The sequence below is a fragment of the Macaca thibetana genome, chromosome 13 (assembly GCF_024542745.1).
Source record: "Macaca thibetana thibetana isolate TM-01 chromosome 13, ASM2454274v1, whole genome shotgun sequence".
Taxonomy (NCBI): Eukaryota; Metazoa; Chordata; class Mammalia; order Primates; family Cercopithecidae; genus Macaca; species Macaca thibetana.
This window is the reverse complement of record NC_065590.1, coordinates 70,700,523-70,715,604: the sequence shown is the minus strand read 5'-3', so window position 1 is coordinate 70,715,604 and position 15,082 is coordinate 70,700,523. Positions and strand designations below refer to the sequence as shown.

The 15,082-nt window shown below is 42.1% G+C and overlaps 2 protein-coding genes across 7 annotated transcripts in view; one reads left to right on the top strand and one right to left on the bottom strand.

The window, feature by feature from the left end:
- The window catches only part of CRIM1 (cysteine rich transmembrane BMP regulator 1), a 196,649-nt gene that overhangs the window by 170,690 nt on the left and 10,877 nt on the right, over positions 1-15,082 (top strand). For 3 of the 4 annotated variants that reach the window (XM_050753298.1, XM_050753300.1, XM_050753302.1), the window contains one exon: positions 12,181-12,375. The exons of the other annotated variant lie outside the window; for it this stretch is intronic. In XM_050753298.1, the coding sequence (XP_050609255.1) occupies positions 12,181-12,375 (195 nt within the window). The remainder of the gene's footprint in view (positions 1-12,180; positions 12,376-15,082) is intronic. 4 annotated transcript variants of the gene reach the window in all.
- FEZ2 (fasciculation and elongation protein zeta 2) overlaps positions 1,639-15,082 on the bottom strand; it is a 69,810-nt gene continuing 56,366 nt past the window's right edge. For 2 of the 3 annotated variants that reach the window (XM_050753382.1, XM_050753385.1), the window contains one exon: positions 1,639-4,545. In XM_050753382.1, the coding sequence (XP_050609339.1) occupies positions 4,517-4,545 (29 nt within the window). In that variant the 3' untranslated portion in view covers positions 1,639-4,516. The remainder of the gene's footprint in view (positions 4,546-15,082) is intronic. The other variant, XR_007718659.1, reaches the window with a different exon arrangement.

Here is a 15,082-nt window from a genome sequence, read left to right as displayed (position 1 = left end):
AAGAGAAAATTCAAAATTATGAATAGAAACTTTCAAATCATAATATTCTTTAGTCTTTTTTTATTTTTTATTTTTTGCCTTCCTACTTTCTATTCCAATTCCTGCATCATTTAGATTATACATTCTTCATTGGTGTAGGAAAAAAAGGACCAGTTTGGCTCAAATTTGTGATTTTGATTTTAAGTTGGAGTGCAGCACTTTTGCTAAATTGTAGTTCATATGAGCGCATAGTGGTATAGTGGACATTTTGATTCTGATCTATCTATCTCCACAACTCCCCTCCCCCTCCCAAATTGATGCATGTGTAATGTTATCATACCTATGACTTACCTTCAGGGAACCATGTTGGGGAGACTTAACGTTTAATGAACTATAACCGTGTGCCTTATTCACTCGTTCATCTTAATAATTTATATGTGGTGTTGTGTTATTGAAATAGTCATTAAGCTCTCTTCTGTCTGCATCATATTTACTTTACAAGTAGCCTTGTTAGATAGGCGTTCATCCTTTCTCTTCTATCCCTGCTATGTCTAAACCTACGAAGTCAAGTTCACGACTATGATATAGGGATTTCCTGTCTGACTCTCCAGTTTGCATTTGGGCTTGTTCTCTTATCAACTAAGAGGTCCTGACTTCCAGGACCTCTATATAAGGGTGCCAAGCCGGGCCAGCACAAGCCACCCAAAGGCAGTTGCCAGCTGTGCTTCATTGGCAGAGCCTTTATCACCATCCAGAGATCACTGAGCAAAGGAAAAACATGGAAACATGGTCAGGCGGCGTGTCTTAAAGCACCCAGTTGTTTGTCCACTGGGCACCAAAGACCAGTGCTTGCGTTGTTTCCTGTTTTAGGCTTTCTCAGTTTTAACCCAGATAATCATCTATTCTCAGGATCTTGTGTATCTCGCTGTTAGAATGTATAGACTATCTCACCCCAGCCTACAGTGCTGACCTCACCTTGGCTGTAAGGCTCTTCCGTGGATGAATGTTCTCCCTAATGAGTCAAATACAGATCTCTAAAAACCTCAAACTCACAATTAAGGGACCTCTTTTATTAGTGATCAAAAAAAAAGTTTGCATGTGAAGTATCCTTTGTTCCTACTGTAAGAAAAATGAAAAGTGGTGATTCTACCAAAAGTAGTTTTCTGACTACAAGTATTTGTGTTCCTTTTGTTAAATTATCAACTCACTAATGTGCAATGATAATGCTTCTCTTTTGATGTGTGAAGGCCTCATATTATGTGTGCTAATTTAATAGGATATGTAATATAGACATAATTAATAGGATTGATGATTAATTCTGAAAAGTGAACAGCTTTGTCTAGTTTCTTATAATACCCATCATTAGGGAATTCATTCTTCTGCTAGAAAGAAACTAAGTAGTAATTACCCATTCATTTTAATGGAACATCTTCTGATTCCCTAATTGTTTTGTACTTTGGCTTTCTATGTAAATACATCAAACTTAGATTTTATTCTCATAAGCTGACTATAATGAAGGCTTAAAGGATGAAGAACAAGAATCAAAAGTTGACAAGTATGAATCAGGTGGAGATAAAAGGTCTGAGGGAATTCTAATGGGTGAAAAGACATTTGATATGTGGTTCCTTGTAAACAGCAGATGCCTCTGTTAGGACATGCTTAGCCATGCAAGAGTGTACTGGTTTCTTTTTTTTTTTTTTTTTTTTTTTGAGACGGAGTCTCGCTCTGTTGCCCAGGCTGGCGTGCATGGCCGGATCTCAGCTCACTGCAAGCTCTGCCTCCCGGGTTCACGCCATTCTCCTGCCTCAGCCTCCCGAGTAGCTGGGACTACAGGCGCCTGCCTCCTCGCCCGGCTAGTTTTTTGTATTTTTTAGTAGAGACGGGGTTTCACCGTGTAGGCCAGGATGGTCTCGATCTCCTGACCTTGTGATCCACCCGTCTTGGCCTCCCAAAGTGCTGAGATTACAGACTTGAGCCTCCGCGCCCGGCGAGTGTACTGGTTTCTAAAGCATCCCGTGGCCATTTCACTGATTACATGTTATATGCCTTTCTCAAACCTTGCTAGAGCAAAAATTATTTCAGTGCTTCAATTAAGTCTTTATTTCATGACTTCAAGGAGGATAGCAGACAAGTACATTAGCAGCCCTTACACCACACCACTCATGTGCCTGTGGGAATATTCATATCCCCATATGAGCCCTGACCACATCACCCTTGCTCTGATGTTCATGTTGGTGATGCTTCTGCCCATACTGAGTACCAGACTCTGGCAGCTTCTGGAGGGGGAGCCATGAGTCTTTCAGTAGAACCTCCCTGTGTCCAGGGGTCAGTCATTCCTGGTCAGATATTACAAAGAAAAAGAGTACGACTTTGATGATAAAGTCTATCTTAAGTTAATTTCCAGGATTTTCAGGCCCACTTCTCTGCTGCATCATACCTGTTGGCTTTGGAAATCAAGATGCTCAGGTATGTCCCCCAATTAGCCCACTCTAGGTGATCAGGACTGATGTTGAATAAATAGCTCGTGTGTTGGCCAAGTCTTAAGTGTTAGTAGGTAGAACATTGTTTTGAAAATTATGACTTGGCAAGTATTTGTTTGTAACTGTGTTATTTTAGAAGATATTTCAAGGTCAGATTTTTAAAGTCATTTGTTGGCTAGAAATTATTAGAAATTATTGAGTCAGTGTATCTTTCTCACTTCAGAAATTTTGGATGATAGTTTGTGTTTGTTATATATAATATAAATATATATTTACTTATTTGTACATTATATAAAATAAATACAAGTATATATGTGGCTCATAACTTCCATGTGAACTAAGTTGAAATGTTCTTCTTACATGCCTTCTAATCATCTAGTATCATTGAAGTGTTTTTAAGTGTCATATATCTTTAAGGATCTGTGAAAATGAGTTCTATTATAGGTAGATGGTACACGAAAAATTTCTAACAGGTTGTATTAATATCTCTGTATGATTAGAAGTTGTCTATTCTTATATTTATGTATTTACTAATATTTGAAGTGGGGCTTTCACATGGAGCTGGCCTAGCTTGTGTTGTACCTGTGTTTCTTCTCAATTGGCTGTAATACTGTCACTGTATAGTACTCTTCTCCATAGTGATCTTCAACTAGCAAATGATTAAATAATCTGTAACCTTAGTAGGGAAATGTCTATACCTTATATCAAGTCAATCTATTATACATTATTCCTTTTGCTTAGATTCTATTTGTTTAAACGTAACTCTGCTAAACTGGTATCTTAAGAGATATATAGCATCTCTTTGGAACATCTGTTGATCATTGTGTATTTAATTCAGCCCAAGAGTCAAATATAGTAAATATTTAATTCAGGCATCTTTAAGCTATACAACCCATGAAACTTAATGTTATGCATTTTGAAACCATAATGATACAATACTGCCCACCTTCATTGGAACATTTTTCACTGCTGCTTCTCCCGTGTATTTTCTTAAAATTAAAAGCTTCTGCATATTGGAAAGAGAACTTCCCTTGGAACCAGAGCATTATAATCACAGCTCTGTCACATTCTAGCTTTATGTCTTGGTGATCTGATGTAACCCTAGTTCAGTTTCCTCATCTATAAGATGGCAGTAATAATATTGTCCTGTGCTTCACAAAAGTGCCAAGAAAATTAAATGACATAACGTCCATGTGCAAAAATACTTTATAAACAGTAAACACAATTTAAGTGTAGATAGATTCAGTAGAATTGCTGCTCTTGTAACACAGATTGCAGCTGATCTGAGTAACGTTATCAAATCAATTCTAGTATCTCACTGTTAAATGTAGCAGCTGGCTTTCTACAAGAGAAATGCCTGGATATAACATCTCAGTGATGAGCTTTTGAAGGCCAAGAATATCTTAGATAATGCTTCGGCAGTGTACCTCATCCTGCCTACTCTCATCTTAAAAAGCCCATGCCCCTTTGTTCACTCCATTGTAACCCAGGTAGAAACAGTGTGCTTTATGTAGCTCAGCTGTGTTGTGACAGTGCCTTGCCCACAAACCGCACTGTTCTTTCATACCTCTAGACATTATCAGAAGTGAGAAAATAGGGCTCATTTATTTTTGTTTATGTTGAGAGGCTAATCCCATTTGAAGAGTCTGAACTTACTGTGCATGATCCACTGTGATTCCTGGGAACAGAGTACGTGGCATTGATCATCAGGGCACACCCTCATAGGGAGGAGACATATACCTCCTGCACATTCTTCAGAGCCGTCAGTTGCCGTGGCCCTACACCGAGGCCCAGGTTGTCACAGTTAGTGCTAAAAAGATTGAAACGAAAGATGAGAAGTGTGATTTAAAAGAAGGGGAAACAGGGTGATTGTCTGTGTATTGTTTAGAGAGTGTAAGAATGAAAACATTCTGGTTGTCGTGCACCACGCTAACTTTGGAACTGGTCTAAAGTTATCACAACAAAAATAAGCAATGTTTGATTTCGGTTTGTTTGGGTCTCACCCTATGCCCTGGGAAGCAACTGATCTTGCTTCTTCCGCAAGCAGCTTCCTCTTCTCACTTCGGTATCCTTTCCAGGCCTCCGGCTGTGTAAACAGAAATTCAAGTTGTTCTGGTTAACTTAGGGAAAACCCCTAAGCCGCGTAGTCTTTAGGTGTGCTCCAGCCCCACATTCTGAATTTAAAGAGCTCTGCTACATGGAAGGGAGGCTGCACTGCTATTTCCAGAGAGATCCAACAGCTTCTGCCTTTCTCTTGTTTCGGTCCAGGAGGCCAAACCTGATTTTGTACCCTGTAGTGGTCAAGGAAGACCCCTATCACAGAGGGCCCACCCTCTGGAAGCTGCTGGCAGAGTCTTCTTAACAGGGCTTGGACTGTGACCAGATAAAACATCTTTCGTAGGTGCAGAAACTAGCCAGTCTGGAAGGTCCAATGGCTTCTACGTTAAGGTTTTCTTAACAAGATGGTATACCCCAACTTTTACATAGATTGCTTCTTTTAAGCCCTAAAAGAAGTTGTATTTCTTCCTCCGTATTTGGGCCACCTTGATCTTTAGTTGTTTCTGCCTGCCTTTTAACATGACATTTTTACATATCCAAAATGATATCTGTGAATAATGTCCAGGTACCTGTAGACGCATCTTGGACTGTAGGCCCTACTATGACATGAGACCACATTTAAAGTTGAAAATAAAATGTTTCCTTCAACTACTATCCATGAACTGCTTAATCAACCCATAACAAATGCTAACACAAGGGGTGGTAAGCCCTATTACTGAAAAATTGTGTCCTCTTTGCATGCGCTGGTTCTCAGCCAAAAGTGACTGTGTTTACTAATTTGGTGAGATTTCTTTTTGTAGAACTAGGACTTAGAAGCCTGAGAAATCACCTCTTTCTTTCTAGTATGTTGAAGAAATCTGATAGGCTCTTCTAACCTTTATAAATACACTTGCACTTCCTATCCTAAGAAATAAATGAAATAAAATAAAACAAAAATGGAATTCTAAGAAAAGCCTTAAAGCTGTGGCCAAATCTGCTTTCACAGCAGTTAAGGTTGAGGCAGTATGGAGAGGTAGGAGTCAGCTGACATGACAGCATTTACCTAATTTTTTTTTTAAACAAAGATGGATTAAGATCAGATTTTTTTATTGGAAGCTAAAAGTTATAAAGTAAATACTCAAAGATTAAATCAGTAAGCATGTGTTGCATTTTTAACCAGAATTCTTTAATAATTTCCTGACAGAATTACTATGTATTAGATGTCTGCCTCATTGAAATTGTCTAGGCACCCTGCATCTGTTTTTAGCAAGACTTCAGTTGAGTTCCATCTTTTCATTCTTGTACAGTCTGTAAAGGCCTGGTGAGTCAACGTATTGAAAATCAGTCATCATCTTCTGTCTAGGAGTTCTTAGTGGCCTGTACATTATTTTCTCAGATTCCTGCATCATTGCAATTTTCATGTGTTTTAAGTCTCTTCTTTATGCTTTTTAAAAAAACAAGTGAAGCCAGTTTCTCAAACAGGAGGTGTTAACATTCCATTTATTCTCCAAGTGTGGAGTTGGTGCCCAGCATGTGACTGACAATACAGAAGTGAAAAGCACATGACAAGCCAGGGATTTCAGGGTCTTGTTAGAAAGTGAAATGGAAGTGGTATTTTATTCCTTTGTGGCTTAGAGAGGGCTGTAATGCATTGTTACAGGTATAAACTAACATTTTAGAAGTACTTCCCCTATTCTTGCCCAGGTCAGCTATGTCATTGGTAGTACATGGCTGCCTTTTCTGCCACTCCCTTTTCTAAATCTTATGTTATCCATAGTATACATGGCCCCCTTTGTATGCCTGCCTAAATGACTTCACAAAAGTTTTCTGTAAATCCCTCAAACCTCAAACTTAAGAACCCAAACTGAAATATCTTAGCAGGACCAGCTGTCTGTGCGTCTTTTCCAGACACTGGGCTCATCCATTTGGATATGGACTCCCACAAAGCTGACAAGACCCTGTGGGTGCAGGAGCATCTCCTGAGGACCAAGGCCTTGAATGCCTTGTTCACGTCGGCATCCCCAACACTTAGGGTGACACTCAGAGGGTCTTCATCTCAATGTGTGGAAAGAACAAATGCCCCCGTTATAGTCCTGTGTTGGCTTGTTTTGCGGTGAGACTTATTCTGAGATTAAGAGCTGCATTTAGCTTCTTGGCCACCAGGATCCCAGAGTAAATTACTTTTCAGGACTCTAAATAGTACGCAGGAGATTTGAAAGAACTGATGCAATTTCTAAAGCAGCCTGACTTCCTCCCAGGAAGTTACTCCCACACCAAGACTCTGACTTCATGACCACCAGATTTAGAAATTGAAGTATCTATGTAAGAAGTTGCCTCCTAGGCAGAAATCAAGAAATCCAGCTATAACATAGGTTAGAGTCCATTTTGGTTTTTATATCCTTCCACAGAGGAAAGAGGGGGAGGGGGAAGAATCTGGAGATGCTTTTTTTTTTTTTTTTTTTTTTCCAGAGGCTCATGTATATCCCACATCATGGTCAGTTTCAGAGCAAGGGCTGTGCCTCCACCTTGGTGACTCCTGGAACACTGAATTGGATCTTTGCAGAGGAAGAAAATAACATAGTTCTAGATTTTCCATAGCTGTTCATTAGTTTTATGGCATAATTAAAATAGCTCAAGAGTAAAACAAAGTCCAGCTTTAACAGCCTGTTAAGGCTTCTTTTCTTATCTTGAAAACGAGGTAAGATAATGAAGTTTTAAACAGTTGAAGAAGTTAACTGGAAAGGAATTAACATTTCAAGGCCATGCCGCTTCTTCCTCCCCTTGTGATACCAACCAGAATTGAGGGAAAATAGGCAGCGGGGAACCCACACTGAATTTTCCAGACTCTACCGCTGAAAGACATTGCATATTTTTATTGTAATCATATGTGATGCAAGATAATGTTGCTCATATTTGAGTCCCAAAAGAAAAGATGTTTGTCGGAGCATCCCATGAGGTAAGCAACCCCATGAAGGACCCGCTGCAGCCAGCGAAGGGCTCCAGGTCCCTGACATAGTTGATGGCAGAAGTAAATCTTTATTCTCTTATAGTGACTTTGTTTCTGAAAGAGGCCAAAAGTCCTTTCAAGCTGAATCTGACAGATAAGATAGAGGCCAGAGCTGAGGAAAATAAGTAGCAAAGCTGATCTAAACCAAGGTGTGACTGTGAAATAGTAACCATCTTCTTTGCACGTTTCATAATGGGCCCTGGATGCCATGGCAAGAGGAAAATTCCAGAGCTGTGTGCAGCAGCGGCAGTACCATTGGAACACGTTTACAGCCTACCAGGGCTCCTTAGAAGGGGGTCATGTTTATTTGGATATATAACCCCTGATTTGTCTGTTTTAAAAATACACTTTATTACGTTAGTGTCGTACCTCATGTTTTCCTTGGAACATTCTCCTCTAATCCTCTTTGAGAGAGTGGGAGGGTGAGATTGTGAGGGGGGAGAGAAGTGTTCAACAGAGATTTCCTAAGGAGGACCAGGAATCCTGAATTACCTAAATAACCCACTTCATTATCTCCATTTCTTGATGGCACTTGGTATCTTTGAAGACAAAGATCAATTCGAGTCCCCGTTTTCAAGAGTCAGTGAGCAGTAACAGCTTGTTTGTGTGGCACTGATTGATCCTTGTCCGGGCAAGTGGCCTTTCCACGGGTTATCCAGCTTGACACCTGACAGACAGAGGTGCTGGTGGACTGTGGAGCCAGACCCGCTGTGGCTCCCCTCCTCGCCCTGCTGCTTCCTAGCTGTGCATCTTGGACAAGTGACTTAATCTTGTGGCTCATTTTTCTGTGGAATTGAAACAATACCCTGTCCCACTGGGCAATGGAGATCAAATGGCATTGACATAGGTAACATGCTTAGCACAGGGCCTGGCACGTAGTGGGCATTCAATAAGTGGAAGTTACGATTGTTATTAGGTGTCGAAGAACAAAACTTAATTGTCAGAATAAGCAGACCAGTTGGAGTTATAAATGTAGCCTTTAGAGTTAAATGGCACAACCCTGATAGCCAAACATAAACTATTTTGGTTATTTTTAGTTGGATATTCCCAGTCTTTATTTCTACATCCCTCTTCAGGCTGAGTGCTTAAAATACATTTATATGTAGTCTCAATTAGATTATGCTGTTTCCCCCAGAAGACTACAGTGACTCTTAATTTAATTTATAGAACCTTGAATTGCATGGAATAGCCACCACGTCTCGCTTTAAACCTGGTAGCTTCCAAAACTTCCCTATGGCGTTTTCACAAATGGGTCTCTACGTGTCATTGAAGGAGACAGTGTATCTAGGAAAAGAAATGAGGATACGGAGCAAGGTGTGGTGGCTCGTGCCTGTAATTTCAGCACTTTGGGAGACTAAGGCAGGTAGATGGCTTGAGGCCAGGAGTTCAAGACCAGCCTGGGCAACACAGACTCCATCTCCACAAAAAAAAAAAAAAAAAACCCTAAAAATTATCCAGGCATAGTGGTGCATACCAGTAGTCCTAACTACTCAGGAGGCTAAAGCAGGAGGATCACTTGAGCCCAGAAGTTCAAAGAGCTATGATTGCACCACTACACTCCAGCCTGGGCAACAGAGTGAGACCCTGTCTCTTGAGAAAAAGAAAAAAGTTACTGGTTTTCCCATTGCCTCCAAGGCATTCAGTGATTGTTCTTTCTCATATATCATTTTATAAATATTCTTTTAGACAGTGATCTCATACAGTTACTGAATGAGTATTTACATAAACCCTGTATTACGCTGTAGCTCAGCATTTGATCTTTGATATTTCTTCTGTGGTTTTGATACATCAGTTGAAATTATTCTACATAGGTCATTATCATTCAGAAAACACCACACGTCATGGCCAGGTGCTTTAGGTCCAGGCTCAGTCTAAGTTCTTCCTGTCATTATTCTCATGTGTGTGGAGAGAGGTAAGGGAAGGAAGGAAAGAAGGAACGAAGGAGAGAGGGAAGGAGGGAAGGAAGGGGAGAGGGGGAAGGAAGGAAGACAGGAGGGAAGGGAGGGAGGGAGGGAGGGAGGGAGGGTGAAAAGGAGAGAAGAAAGGATGGAGGGAGAAGGAAGGAATGTAGATAGGTGAGGGAGGGGGCAGGAGAGAGGGGAAAGGAAGGAAGGAGGGAGGGAAGGAGGGAGGGGAAAGGAGGGAAGAAGGAGGGGGGGGGGGGGAAGGAAGGAGGGTGCGGGAAGGAAGGGAGAAATGGGGAAAGGAGATGAGGGTGGGGAAGGAAGGAGAAAAGGAAGGAAGGATGGAGGGGAAAGGAAGGAGGGAGAAGGAAGGAAAGAAGGAGAAAAGGAAGGAGGGAGGGAGGAGGAAGGAAGTAAGGAGGGAGGGAAGAGGAAGGGAGGGAGAAGGGAAGGAGGGAGGGAGGGAGGAAGGAAGGAAGCAAGGAAGAAAGGAAGGAAAATAATAATAATATAGACAGTATAGACCACTGCTTGACCTTGAGTCAGAAGAGTTATGGACAAGATGGGATGAGAAGTTTCACCTCCCGTCAGATTTCTTTGTACAGTAATACTGTTACTCAAATTTTATTCAGCGATACTGCATTGTATGGACCAAGGTTCATATAAAATACAATGAGTGATACTGCTTAATGAAACATTGCTTCCTTTCATAAAGAATTCTCAGCAAAAGAGACTCTAAATTTGATGGCCAAAACTAATGTCCTCAATGCAGTGTGTTGGCTGGAGGTCAGAGTACTACTTAAATTAGGCTCATTGGATGATTTTGTTCAGGCAATTTGACATGTGCATTTTGGATACCTTAGTGAAGTCGCTTCCTTCAAGGATTCCATATAATCAAGAACTTCTGTCATGAGTTTCTTTTGAAAGTCTCCAAATGAGTTTTTAGCGTAATAATTAGTGTGCCAGAAGATTTCTGTGCAGCCTCTACAAACATCGGGAAGTGCATTTTTTAATAGACTGAAAAATGGATTTCTAATTACAACTAGAACTTTCCATGATTACTTGACTTAATGTCCCTTGTTGAACTGTAGCCAGCAGTAATGAGAAAAATGATAGAAGTTGTTGAGACCATAAGAGATGAGGCACTTAACACTCGATCTCCGTTTCTTCCTTGGGCTTGCTTCTAACACTCGCCAATGGATTGAGAGTTATATCTATGGAGTAAAAATTTTACAATATTAGGCCATTATTAGTGCCATTTATAAAGGTGCATATGCTTGAGTAAAGATGGCCTAAAGTATGTGGGGGGATGTGAGTAGGTATATACAAATACTACACTATTTTGTATAGGGGACTTGGGACATGAGCGTCTTTGGATTTTGGTATCCATGGGGGTCCTAGAACCAGTCTCCCAAAGGTACCAAGGGACAATTGTAATTGGTAAGAAGAAAACATAGAGACCACAGATCTGTGAGCATTTCTCTCTGTGACCTTCCTCTGGAAAAGCTCAGTCTGAAGCACAGACTGTGTCTTCAGAGAGAGCCACTTCCAGCTGCCTTAGAGCACTCGCTGCAAAGCTTGGGGCGGCTCAGAGAAAATGGCTCCTGATGCCATTATGGGCTTCTCATCATGCCCTGAGATGTGCTGGGTTCTGTTTCTTGTGTCTATTCAATGAACTCTGACCCTTCAAGAGCTTCCCAGATGTTTTCCAGGAAGAACCCTGGGCCCTGGGGACGACTGCCTTCCTAAGGAACTTTCCTTCTAGATGCCTTTGTAGTTTTTCTTGCTTAAGTGACAAATGGTGAGTGGCGCTGCTTTTAGGATCTGAACATAAAATGTCCCTGGATTGGTAGGTGGCATCTAGTTATCAGTCTCGCGCTCACACCCCCGCCACTGGGTTTCGATTTGCCCCATCTCTGCTTTGCTGCTGGATCCGCTGGTTCTTGGGGCCTCACTCTGAACCACATTCTTGTGTGCTAGAGGGAAATTTCTGTGTGTGCAGTGTGGCCACTAGGGAGTCAGTAAGTTCAGGTACACCAGAAAAAGGCGGTGAGTCCCAGAGAAAGGAACCTTCAAGGAGAAGGTTGGAAGAGGGAGGAAATGAGTGTGACAAGCGACAACGGGAAGAAGGAGCAGAATATTTAAACTGCAAATCCCTGTATATACTGTATAGACAAATAGCTCTTTTTTTTTCCTCAAAAACCACAGTTTTCTGGGGGGAAAAAAAACGGATTGCAATGAAATGAAGCTGTTTTTAAAGTAGAAATGCCCTTGTAGATGAGAGAAATCTACACGGCATCCCTGGAAAATGAAGGAAGTGGTTAGCTCGGTGCCGACTCCCACTCAGGGGTTGCAGAGGAAACCTGCTAGTTCCCTGTGATGTTGCCATTATCACTCCTTACCATTCGCCTGTATTGTTTACAAAACAGGAACTTCTTGAATCCATCTCTGTAAATAAACTCAGCTGGACTTTTTATCAGTCTCTTTATCTCTTTCTAGATGACAGTCTAAGGACACTTATCTAACGGGTACCATTCCCTGCCGGTTGTTGTAGTGACCACCCTGTGCTGGCCTCAGTGGCCACAAGATGAGAGCCCCGAGGGTCCTCCTAAGAAAATGAAAGACTAGGGAAACAAACAAAAGTGTCACTGAATTCCAGAAATCCTAAGGCATACTGTGATTATACAAAGCTATTCCCTTGATCTCTCACGTGTAATAAGATCGTGTGCATTGTCACATCAGCGACTCCACCATGTGCTGTTCTTTTCACTAGAAGACACAATTCCAAAGAAGGTGGTGTGCCACTTCAGTGGGAAGGCCTATGCCGACGAGGAGCGGTGGGACCTTGACAGCTGCACCCACTGCTACTGCCTGCAGGGCCAGACCCTCTGCTCGACCGTCAGCTGCCCCCCTCTGCCCTGTGTTGAGCCCATCAACGTGGAAGGAAGTTGCTGCCCAATGTGTCCAGGTATCTAAGCCACCATCCTTCCATTTGTCAAGCTGTAATGTTGATTTAAGATGAAATCAAAGCAGAGCTCAACCTGCTCCCTCTTTCGTTAGTTCACATGGCCCAAGTAGCGTGTCAGGCCCAGTTAGCACCTCCCACCCAAAGACCCTATGGGTAACTTGGAAAACCATGACCATCTAGATGAGGGGCAGATTTTGGTTCCATGCCAGAATTGCTCTGGTTCTTTTCTTCTCATTTGCATTCTCTAAACTTTAGTATAACCAAACCGTTAATGACACCTGCCCTATCAGAGTAGCACAGTTTTAGTGCAGTGTTGGACTAGCCTAGAGAAGGTGGTCCAAGATGGGACCCAGAAGGGAAGATGCTTAAGAGCCATTACACTGTGAAAATATATTAGAACCAAAGCGGAAGACCTGCATTTAAAGAATGTAGTTCTGGTTCATTCTTTTTTTAGTTCATCAGTTCCAGCCAATACCCATACTATCCATGCAGCCCTCTCCCAAGCCCTCAGCTGAACCTCCCATCTCTTTCCACACATAACGCAACCCCTGAGCATATCCCAGCTGGCTGTTTTGAATCCCTGCACCTGCATCTTTCCCCACGCCCCACTCTTCATGTCTGCTGCATTATCCATCTCATAGTTTCAAACCTAAGTCCTTCTCAGCTGCCCAGAGTCTCCCCTAGCCCTTCTCTTAGTTTCCATGTCTGCACCTCCTGCCAAAACTATTCCTCTTTCCCCTCCGTCTAATCCCAGAAATGTAAGACCTGAGCCCTCTCCATCGGGACTGAACCCCTAGACACACAGATTTCCCAGATAGTATAGACCACACAGACCCAAGTGAAGGCTCACTCGAAGACTTCATTGAGGTCCTGAGCAAGTCAGGAGCTTTTCTGTCTTACCTCGATTCTCATGTTTTCTCGCAGCATTATATTAGAGAACCTTGTTCTGTTCAATACAGGGAGCTGGGAAGCATGCCAGTTCAGAAGTGCATCTGTACTATGCAGTTGTAAGAGAGGGCAGTTGTTAAACCCAAAGAGTTTAAGTGAGCTTTGCACATGTTGGCCTTTTGTTTAGGCGTTGTGCAAACTATCCCCAATTGAGCATTTCTAAAAATGTCCATTTATCTCCTAAAAAGGATAGGATGTTCTGCCAGGTAAGGGGGTGGAACCATTTTTCAGAGCCTTCAGTTGGGTTCTCTTTATAGTTTCCCATACACACTTGCTGTGTGTATGGAAAAAAGGAAAGTCTTAAGTGTTTTAAATGAGAATAAGAAAAAATATGTGGTTTTCCACTGGAATTATTTTTCTAGTATATATTCACCTATGTTTCACAAGTTTCATACCAGTTTCCCCAGTAATATGCTTTTAATGATATAAATGATGAAACTTGACCTTATGTATTTCACAAAGAGTCATTTAATGCCTTTTATGTGCCAAGCACTGTTTTAGGCACTGGGGACACAGCAGTGACCAAATAGCAGTGCACACGTAGCTTACATTGTAGCAGGGAGAAACCAGGCAGCAAACAGGTAAACAGTAACTAGGCAGCCACGAAGATGAGGATCAGGCTCTGGAGAAAGGCATAGCAAGACAAAAAGGCTGGGGAGAAGTGGGGCAGGCAGTTGTTTTGTATTATGTAGAATGGTCAGGGAGTACCTTACCAACAAGATGAGATTTAATGAAGAGACCCAGAATTGCAGTTCTCATGGGGAAGAGGCAGAACCTTTGGGTGTAGCCAGGGCCAGGGCCCTGCAGTGGGAACATGCCGTGCATGTTCAAGAGGAGCTGTGTGAAGGTAACTCAGTGAGCACGGAGGAGGTAAGAGGTGGGGCAGAGAGGCAGCCACGGCCAGACACAAAGGGTCTCACAGATGAGTGCAGGATTGTATTGAGTGAGATGAAACCTTGGAAGGTTTGGAGCAGGGAGTGACAGCATCTGACTTACCTTTGAATGGGATTTCTCTGGTGCTGGGTTGAACATAGACTGTGGGGCATGAGGTCAAGAGTGAAAGCAGAGAGATCAACTTTGAGGCTTTTTAAAGAATCCACGTGAGAGATGACAGTGACGTGAACAGGGTGGTAGCCATGGAGGTGGGGAGAAGTGGGCAGGTTCTGACTATGCCGTATCAGTTGCATCAGTAGGATTTGAATATATGTGGGGAGTGAGTGGGAGAGGAGCCAAGGATGACTACGACATTTTGGTTTGGGGCATTTTTAGCTTGAAATACTCAGCATCAAAGTGGAGATAATGAATAGACAATATCTAATCTGGGGTTCATGAAAGAGATTGAAAGTAGATCTACAAATTTGAAAGTTGTCAGTCATAGTTGGTTTCTAGTCTCAAGGTTTTTAAGCCTTGAGACTAGATGAGATGACCCAAGAGTAAGAATAAATAGAAGAGAAAAGAGAGCGCAGGACTGAGCCCTGAGACCTTCTAACTTTTGGAGATTGAGCAGGTGCAGAGGGCCTAGCAAAATAAATAGAGAAGGAGCACCAGGAATAAAGGAGGAAGCCAAGAGGGTCAGAGTGACATGGAAGCCAGGTGGAGAAAGGGTTTCTGGTAGGAAAGAGTAAACAGCTGAATCAAGCACCGCTGTTAGCCAAGTAAGATGCAACGTGAGAACTGACTTGTGCATTTAGCACTGCTGTAATGAACCTCACAGAAGTACAGCGTTGGAGGCAAAGTCTAATCAGAGTGGTTTCAAAAC